The sequence below is a fragment of the Micromesistius poutassou genome, assembly GCF_964030765.1.
Source record: "Micromesistius poutassou genome assembly, chromosome: 9".
Lineage (NCBI taxonomy): Eukaryota > Metazoa > Chordata > Actinopteri > Gadiformes > Gadidae > Micromesistius > Micromesistius poutassou.
Genome location: NC_140279.1, coordinates 8,511,221 through 8,521,613, shown reverse-complemented (window position 1 = coordinate 8,521,613; position 10,393 = coordinate 8,511,221). Strand labels below are relative to the sequence as shown.

The following is a 10,393-nucleotide window of genomic DNA, read 5'->3' as shown; positions in this document are numbered from 1 at the left end:
GATTTTTCTTTCAAAAGGACATAAACAAACTGACATTCAAGCCTGAAGTTTATCCTCCACTTGGTGACCCGGTGGCTATAAATAAATATATTCATATTTTTTATCCTGTTACCGGGGAATTCATGTTAAACAGAATCTGCTCTTTATTTGCAGATGCTCTCAATTATGATGGCTAGGAAAGATCCTCAAGTAATATAGTATGTAATGCATATGCTAGAACAAAAAAGCGTGAGGAAATATTTTGTATTCAGATATGTACTTTTTTTTCTAATTATTAGACAAACACATACTCCTGAAAAGTATATAAATGTGGGATGTTTATTTGGACTCTTGAAATTGACTGCAATCGCATGAGTGGCTTCAATCTGAACACTTGATGCGTGAGGAAATATTTTGTATTCAGATATGTACTTTTTTTCCCACCCCATTAGACAAACACATACTCCTGAAAATGATATAAATGTGGGATGTTTATTTGGACTCTTGAGGAATTTTGACTGCAATCACATAAGTGGCTTCAATCTGAACACTTGATGCATATCAAAACTACCCTTTACATTTAGCAGACGCTTTTAACCAAAGCGACAATAAGGACATTTGTCCAAAGAAAGAAACAATAGATCACTATCAGTACAGACTATCCTAGGATAAATGTTGCCTCAGGCAGTACTGGAAAATAAGTGATGTGTTAATTCCTCAACGCTGCAAATACTACTCGCATCACCTACAAAATAGCCACCTGCTGCTTTGCCCAAAGAGATCGTACCACACAAACTGGTGCAAACATTGAAGTATTGAATTTTCAAAGAATGTAATGTGAAGTAGTCCTACAAGGGCTTGTACAGACACATTATTTTCTCGAACAATCTATTTTATAAATCATAGCATACAATTATTATTTTGTTCCCTGAAATGAAAGTCAAAAGAAAGCTTCAAGTTGTTTTTTTTAATTGCCCCAAAAAAGTCTGAAATTGTTTAAGGGTTTGAGGTGGATGGGGTTTTGGAACCCAAAATATTTCCATAAGTATAGTGTTTTGTACAACTGTACATCAGTGTCACTAAAATAAATTTGACGCATTTCACAGCTGGAAGCAACCTGTCAAATATTGACAAAAGGAGAATTGCCGCCAATGGTGACATTCATTCCGTCATCACCTTTTCCTGAACTACAGTACATACATTTAAAAAGGCTAAAATAAAAAAGTAGCTTACCCTTTAAAGAACAAATACAAACAGTTTTTAATAAGGGTGCCCAGCTCTACCTTTGAAACTGCATTAATTGTAGTTCTCAACAAGATTTCATTTCATTGGTTGAATTGTATGTGAATAACATTACCAATGTACTGCAAGTCAGAAATGCCTGACACCTTTACAGCCAGATTATATGTTGAATTTATCATCGGCATTCATCTCAGACATGATCCAACAGGCATTGTTTAACTTAACATGGATAAAGTGATCATTGTATCCTAAAAAAGGTGTGTTGATTATTTTAGCAGAGGTTCACCTTCGACAAAACATTAAACAACAAAAGAAAGTAAAACGGACAGCTCACATGGCGCAGGTAAAATGGATACGCAAACATTAAATAAAAGGCGAAGGAGACTAAGCAAACTATAAACAGCTCTGACCGTGAGACAGAAGTATGTAAAACTAGAGGAAACTACTAGAGAGAGATCACAGACTCAATAAGAGGACCGTATCAGAAAGTCTCACACAAAAAAAAATGCAGTTCCATTAGTCACACCTTCATGTACACATATACATTAGGCAAAGATACAGCTTTGCTTTACCAACTGGGCTGAACTTTACAATTATGTACAAATGAGCGTGGTAATCCTGCTTTGAATCAAACGGCATCCGGTTTGATGAAAAGGGCAGAGAAAGCAAAGGCCAGGAAAACTATTCCTCCAATGATGGTTACTACATGAAAAGAAAACAGAAAATACAAGTTAAGACTCAACATTTTGGTTTATTATTTGTGATAATGTGGGAAAATTCAACCTTTTCACACTTTGACCTGCTTTAGTCCAGAGATTAGACGACCAAGCCAACAGTGTGTCGCAAAGCTGAGTGAAGGCTATGGAATCAGCCCACTAGGGACAGAATGCTTACCTGTTCTGACAGAAATCTTCTGGGCAATCATTCTTCCTCCAATGACAGCTAATCCTGTGCAGAGGCAGTGTCCAATTGTTCCACCTACTGCTACTCCAAATGGATCCTTTATTAAAAAAAAAAAAAAAAGGCATAAACTTGTATTCTGGCATTTTTTCTAATTCTGAAAAATAATTTATTTTAAAGCTTTTGTTTGGCCACTGTTAACAAGACAGTACATGTCACAGCTTTAAAGAGCTTTAAAACAAAGTCCTTGAATCCAATAACCCCTTCTAAAGACTACACAGACAACAAATAAACAAAGACACGCACGACAACAAATATACAAAGAACTTGACGGGGTGCAGACAGACCTCCCGGGCAGCCAGGATGATTGTGGTCAGCTGGGACCTGTCCCCCCACTCTGCCACGAAGGTGAGGGTGAGTGCCTGCAGGAAGATGGGCGAGATGAAGCTGTGCCACTTCCTCTGGGGCTGGGCGTTTCCGGAGCCGGCCTCTACGTCCGCAGCACCGTTGACTAGCTTGGCCCGCTGGAGCTGCACAGAGCAAACAGAGCAGGTCACTCTTGTGCTTTTGCCCAAAATACTACCTCTGACTGGGGGAAATCATTAGTTTAGATAATGGAATACCATAGCCCCGGTCCCACCCATTGCTGCTCTTAATTCTCTTTGAGTAAATTGAATGGGGACCTTCACATGATGGCTCTATCTAGGTTAGTGTCATGCCAAAACAGATACATTTCGGCTGCTTGTATTGGTTGCATTAATGGGTGGTTCCCTTTGTTCCTGTAACCGTTATGAGGTCATTAGTATGTCCTATTTTCTTATTGAGCTGAGAGTCACACAGTTACTTAGAGATGGTGGTTAGTCAACTTGCTCAATGATGCTTGCAGGTAGACTGCAGACATGGGAGGATTGAGCCCAGTACCCTACCCGGCCCCCATCCCACGCGTTGGGTGGATTAAATAAGGTTCCGATTCTGTACCTCTTCATCTTTCTTCTTGATCTCTGCCTGCACCTCTTCCAGCTCCTCCTGGCCTTCATCTGGACTCATCTTTAGCCCCTCTCGGAGCATCCGTATGCCAAATATGGCAAACAGAGCTGTGGACACGTAGTACGTGTAGATCCTGGGGATGACGGTGGTAGCGTAGCCAAACAGCACTTTGAAAACCACAATGTATCAACTGTTAATGAAAATGGTCAGACAACACTGAAAATATATAATGCTTTTCACCTTGCACTCTTACCTGAGAGGCAGGTCATGACACCCAATGCCAGCATGGCCCCCACTAGCACAGTCAGCCGGTTATAACGCATGGCCATAATGGCTGCGATGAAGAATGTCTTGTCGCCCAGTTCAGACACGATGATGACAGAGAAGGATGCCACAAAGGCATGAATGAATCCCAGGTTGCCCTTGGTAGGATCATCTCCGCTGCCTACTGGAACTATAGGATGGGGACTTAGTGCTTTCTGTAGAATGAAATTAGAAAAGTTAGTTTGTATTTTTGGAGGCTAAAATAGTTTAAAATAGGCCTAGAATATATAATAGCCTCTTACGAAACATGACCCAACATAGCACTGCATGTCGAATCTTTGAACCGTCACCATGCCGGTTTCATTTATATTTTGTTTGTACAATTCCCAAAATTGGTTCCTGCAATGGCATATAAATAAAACCATACACCGTATACGTATAAAATGTACCCGGAAATCTGTTTGGCATAGCCGTTTGCCTAGCACTTCGTTAGCAGTCTAGCGCTACGGAAACCGGACCCTTCGCTTTTAGACCACTCAAATAACTTAACGATGAACGGCTTGAAGTACAGTGTGTACCTCTTGCTGAGACTGTTGGACTGGTTGCGGTTCCTCCGCGATGCCGTGGACCCCGAGCGACAACAACAACACGACAGCAGCGAGCCGCTGCACGAGGATCACATCAGCCGAGCCGACTCTTCTGCCGACCGTCAGAGGCATTTCAACAAAGCAAAAAATCTATTGGTCGGTGTCCTACAGAAAGGCAGCTAGTAAGTCAATTAAGATTTGTTTCTCATGAATAACACGATGTACTTAGCAGCAAATTGGTTAACTTCATATTAGCTACCTAAACATTTATAGCGAATAACCCCGTTTACCATCAGGGAGAACTCGGAAGTGGAAAACTTGCTGCTTCAAACGCAAGGATTCCCCATCCCAGATTGGACGATAGAATGAAAGATACGCCCACTGTCTGGGTCACGTGGCTTAAAGCTATTGGTTAATCTGACTTTCAGTACAACTCTTCATCGAGAAATATGGCTTTTAGAGTTATCTATTAAGTATCTAGTATACAATAGGCCTACATACAATACGACTAAATAATATTTAATATTTTGTCTTGCTCTTCAACAAAAAATAGAAGGAATAGGAATAAAAATACGCTTGCAGATGTTATTATTTATTAATAGCTATTTAGACTAATTTGATGGTTATTTCCAAGATGTTTTACTTGTTTCCTCTCGGAGTAAACTAATCTTCGTCACCCCACAGCGGGAACCATATCATTGATCTTTGGAGGCTATAAATAATTCACTCATTTGATGGATTCACATTATGAAAATATAGATACATATACATTCATAAAGTGCACTCATCCATTTATTTTAGGATTTGATAAAAATGTTGGATGATAACCATAGTACACATTTACATCAATATGTATTGATGTAATGTAATTGATGTATGCATTACATTTACTAGTACCTGTAAAGTTAATGTTGAGTGTGTTAATTGTGAACCTATTGATATATTATCATGAGATGTTTGTTATGGGGTGAAAATTTACCACATAATTATTAATAGCAGTCAGCTGAACATGGGTGTTGCAAATGAACAATTTAATGAATGTGCAATGATATGTACAAATATTTATAAATCTCTGATACTGATACGATACATTGAGTGCATAACTTCTGTCTTTATTGTATTAATAAAAAAGACAATTTCAATTAAAATTTAAAAACAAAGAACAAAAGCACAAAAAATGTGATGAAGTGTCATCATAAGACAAACGGTATGAATGCATAGCGATGCCTTGGGTAGCCTTCAAATTTCCTCATGTAAAACTCCTGGCAGAGTTGAGCAGCCAGAGCTTGGTTGAACAGGACATAGGAGACAACAGTCCACCAGGTTAGAGAGAGGCCTCCGAACACCAAGCCGAGCGATACGTAGATAAGCAGCTCTGCAAAGTAATGCGGACAGGACACCAGCTCGAACCAGCCTCCATGGGGAACGCCATGATCAAAGGTCTTCACTGTTCCTGAAATATAAAAATAAAATAAACATGCAGTAGACTGAAATGTTAGCTCTCTCTAGCATTTCTCTAGCTTGTTGGCCATCACATTATTTAAAGTTAGAAGTTAATCATCACATAGATTCCTATCCAACCCTTCAATGTTCAACGAATCTGCTGTTCTAGTGCTGTGTTGTGAGGACACCATCTTTCATCAGATACAACACATTTTCCTTCTGATCAAATAATTGAGTGATGATTGATTCAATCAAGTTTAATTACAGATTCAGCCACTTACCTGAATTCCCAGTACGGAGCCTTGCCAACGTGACCAATGAGCTGTGCTGGAGCAGTGATGCACTAATGAAGAGAACTGTTCCTGACACCTGGCCCAAATCCAGCGGGTGGAGCAGAGAGCCAACACCTGGAAGGAGCAGGAGTTATATTTAGATTCCAATACATGTAAGAATACTAAGCACTATTATGCACTGGTATACATTCATTGTTGTATATTTACTGTTGTGGAAAAATGTATCCTAATAACAATCTATATATATAACCTTGTTTACAATGTTAGTTTAATTTTAACTGCATTTGTATAAATTCTCCTTGCACCTAGAGATAGCTCCCTTCCTCTTTCAAATTTAAATGTGTTCATTTAGGTAGCATTGCCACTGTACCCACAAAGTCTGATACTGAGAAAATGCCAATTCTGACTTATATTTTGTGTACATTGCTTTATTTGTCTTGCATCCTTCCCGAAATGTCCACTTCCTCCGAGTGTATTGCAAAATAACTTGGCCTCTCCCGCCATAGCCAATCCTTAACTCTCCATAATGGTCACTCCCCTCCCCTTGTTTTCTTTGTCCTCACTGGCCACAATGTGAAATTGTCCCTAATAAAAAGCATGTACACCCATTGTCTCAATTAAAATGCTGGGTAAATGCTCCCAGTGTGTCTTCCCATGATAATGTTATATTATATAAAACAATAAGCTGTCTCTAAGTAATCCTCAAATCAATAATTTGTCATCATTTAGATAGAGATAACATTAAAAAAATAGAATTCATACCTTTTGCATCAAGGAAATTATTGGAACAAATGACTGTCAGTCCAAGTATGATGTAATATCCAATGCCAAACATATATTGGGCCAAATGTATGACCCCCTCCGAGTAAACACTAACAAACAGGCACTCGAGCAGTCTTCTGAGAGAATGGCTCCAGAGAAAGAGTTGCACCAGCAAAGTAGATAATTGTGGAACTAGAAGACAGAACATTGGCATGAATATCAGACAGACAAGTGTCATATCGTGCTAACGAATGTTGACTATTATAAGACAACGCGTTGAGATGTACCTTGACTCTCATTCCATTGCATTCCACACAAAACGCTCAAGAAGTACGTCAACCACTGCGGGTATGTTTGGTTCTGAAGCTTCAGCTGAAGGGACAGGGCTAGAAGGAGGCCGTTCCAAACAACGGATACCGCATAGAAGTGCCAGAACCATCTGAAAATGGGAAAGTATTGGATAATCACTAACTTAAATTTGTCAATCCATCCACAAAACACTTGCATATCAGTTTTCCTAATGACTTATAATGGATATATTTATTAGTTCAAATAACTAGCCAACGGTCACCTTTTTGGAACATCAAATATATGTAGCCAATAGTCCCGTTTACATTGCTTTGTTTTGCCGTAACGGATAAGATCCTGGAAAAACAGAAACAGCGGATTTTGCTTATGTTTCGTCTGCAAACGAGGTGAGAACTTGTGAATCAACAAAGCTAAAAGAAACCCTAATGCTAGGAATGACCACAACACAACAATCACACACATCTCTCATATCTCTGGCACAACCTGCCGAGACTCATGCCGCCTTCAAAACACTCGGAGTTTCCGGGAGTTTCGTGCGGAAGCAACCTCCGAGTTTACGTCACAACAATGGTTGCCCATTTTATTGATAGACTAAAGTGAACTTGCAGCAAGGACTAGAGGCGAACTTAACACCCATTCTAACATTTGCATTTCGATACATTATAGCTTACAATTATAAACGTCACTTGATACATTCTCGCTCATGTTCAACCATCGCAAGCAGTTCTAATAACTGATTCATCTGATTGCGCAAAGAAGCGCAGAGAGGTCCCTGCGGGCATCCATACTTGTTGTTGTTATGAATTCTAGACTCACGAACGATTTATTTTTCCGGTTTCATGTCATAGCCTACGAACTACTGAGGAGCGTTTCCTGAACGCTCTTGTTTCGGAAGAAGGGAAGGTTTACGTAAAGACACAAAAGAGCTTCCGAATCTCCGAGCCGTTTTGAAGGCGGCATCAAGCCGTGTTCACGTCACATAATTGTGTGCAGCATGAAATAGAGTCCGTTGACAAACATACCTCCCCTCCTTCCCCATACAGTCGTACAATGGTTTAGGTGAAATATACAGCGGAGGGCAGTATCTGCTCGGCTGCTAGGTTGCATGCTAAGGCTTTTTCTACAGTCAATTTGGTCAATTAGGTCTCACTATATTCTTATTAATGTTAATCTTAGCAATGCTCTTTCATCCAGTGCAGGGGCCGTATTCACAAAGCTTTTTATCTTACCGCTAGGAGTGCTCCTAACTCGCGCTAAAGGTTTTTACGTGTTTTTTCCTCCTATTATGTTAGGGGTCAATTTGACCCGATTCAATATTAACAGTCTCTAAAAACATGGTCAACATACTTTTTTCAGCTAGATTTTTTTTATGACTTTTCCTATCTCTATGGATTAAACATGGAACACATGAAATCAAGAAAAAAAACAAAAAAACATGTCCTGTACACATTTTGACCCCAAGCACTATTATTCTATAAACCCTAATTTCTATGTCGTTTTTGTTGTGTTGGATGATACTGAGGGCATCTACAGGTTCATTCATTCATTTCTGTGTGTGTGTGTGTGTGTGTGTCTGTATGTGTCCATTCGTGTGTGTGTGTGTGTGTGTGTGTGTGTGTGTGTGTGTGTGTGTGTGTGTGTGTGTGTGTGTGTGTGTGTGTGTGTGTGTGTGTGAGAGGATAAAACAATTCCCACGAGATCTCTGATCATTCAAGAAGCAGCCGGACATATTTCCCGCGAGAACTCACTGACAGTTCTCATAATAATTCTGATAATTCTCGCAAAATGGGGGGTGGGGCAAACATATAACCGCCTGAACTCAGATAATTCTTGCAGTATGTGGGATGGGGCAAGCAAAGTTCCTGCAAGAACTTTGATAATTCGGGCAACATTTCTCTTTGCATTTGTGCCTCAACTAAACATTTTGAAAATTACCACCAGACAGGAAAAATATTTGTTGCCACTGAGGTTCTGTCACAGATCTTTCAGGGTGTCCTCCTGATGAGAATGAAGCCAGTGAGATAAGATATTCTGACCCTCCTGTGGTTTCTCATACCCCCTTGTCATAGCTTAACCACCAAGAACTGACATACAAAAATTTAAAGCTGCTAATCCCCAGTTACAAGACAGGGTAGACTGACTGCATCTAATGTCATCTAAATGGTTCCAAGCCCCACCAGATATTCTAGCAGCAGTCATATACAAGACAATCTGCATTTGAACTATACTAAATTTATAAATACATTACTATATTTGAATTTCAACATAAAGCCCTGCAAACACCAAAACATAATTTGTTTTTCATTTTAGGTCAATGAATGAGATAGTACAGTGATATGCATATTTTGCAATAGTCATTTACACTCAATACTTGATGTATAAGGGGAGGTTGGGTGCAGTCATGTAATATTTACTGGGCTATAAAGATGGTCAGTAGAAAGGCCTAAAGTAGCTGAGAGAGAAACTTGGTCAAGACTTTCAGTTACAATAATTTTCTGAATGTTTAAAATGCTTGGGTCAATTTGACCCCAAACATCAAAGTTGTAAGTTTATTTGAACATAATAGGAGGGTTTTAAAAGTACACAAGTTCACAAAGCCACTGAGACCTATGGGGTATACTACAAACCTCAATTAGTGGGTTAGCGAGGTATGTTGCGCTCAAAGCCTGGGTTAGCTGTGACACGAAAGTCGCTCTCTTTTAGCATTGCTGTATCACCATGGTGACTTATGATGCGATCCAGCTGTACAAAGAATACGAAGAAAAATCTCTTTACTGGCGCAGCCATTTTTGTTGTTGAGTCACCTCACTGAACTCTGTATACTCTCATAATTCCGAGGGGGACCGACCAAAAGGGGGCGTGCCTCTGCAAAATGCCTTGAGAAAGCTGGGAGATTTCCCCACTTGCAACTGGGAAGGCTGGTGTCCGAGGCATCTGAAACACACCATAAATCAATGAAAAATAGTCCTATCAAATAGTTGTGGACAGTAGTGCAGTTAGCAGAATACACACATGATGACAAGTTTGTTTAGACCATGATAATGATGTTATATATTATATCATAATTAAAAGCACCCTGCAAACTATTATCCAATGAGCATATTTCCAGCAATAATAATAATATATAATAATTATAATAATAATAATAATAATAATAATAACAATAATAACAATAACAATAACAATAATAATAATATCAGCCTATACCACTGTTCAAGTCCTCCTATCATGATGAATGAAAGCGAAGACAAAGACGTAAAACATAAGTGAAACGGAAAGTTCCGTAAATGATCGGTAAAACCGCAACACTTTTGGCCCGCCTATATCAGATACACCGATGTGATTGGTTAATGTTCTGGGCCAGGGCAATCGGGGAGTGAGTATATTGCTCATTCCCAGAGTGACTCGCTGAGCAAATTCAAATTGTGCTCTCGCGAGAACTCTGGATTTCCAGGGTATGAAAACTGAGTTTCATCTGCTCAATTCCTCTCTCCACAACATTTCGTCTCGCTGCAGCCATTTTTAGATTATTTGTGAATAGGTAATAAGCTCTCCTAGACTTAGGTGCTACCTTTAGGCCTTAAATACTTTGTGAATTGCTCTATTTAAGACTGACACACCCATAAT

At 39.5% G+C, this 10,393-nt stretch overlaps 2 protein-coding genes across 2 annotated transcripts; both read right to left on the bottom strand.

Moving 5' to 3' along the window:
* Window positions 1-300: 300 nt before the first annotated feature.
* Window positions 301-4,273, bottom strand: tmem165 (transmembrane protein 165). The gene is made up of 6 exons (XM_084472906.1): window positions 3,951-4,273; window positions 3,362-3,587; window positions 3,100-3,275; window positions 2,469-2,651; window positions 2,116-2,221; window positions 301-1,923 (listed from the first exon to the last, which is right to left on the bottom strand). Exons 1-6 carry the CDS (start codon window positions 4,089-4,091, stop codon window positions 1,850-1,852), a joined length of 906 nt encoding a protein of 301 aa, XP_084329032.1. The 5' UTR covers window positions 4,092-4,273; the 3' UTR covers window positions 301-1,849.
* A 784-nt stretch (window positions 4,274-5,057) lies between these two features.
* Window positions 5,058-7,240, bottom strand: srd5a3 (steroid 5 alpha-reductase 3). The gene is made up of 5 exons (XM_084473435.1): window positions 7,029-7,240; window positions 6,745-6,896; window positions 6,458-6,649; window positions 5,684-5,809; window positions 5,058-5,412 (listed from the first exon to the last, which is right to left on the bottom strand). The coding sequence occupies exons 1-5, from the start codon at window positions 7,226-7,228 to the stop codon at window positions 5,153-5,155; spliced, it is 930 nt and encodes a 309-aa protein (XP_084329561.1). The 5' UTR covers window positions 7,229-7,240; the 3' UTR covers window positions 5,058-5,152.
* Window positions 7,241-10,393: the final 3,153 nt, after the last annotated feature.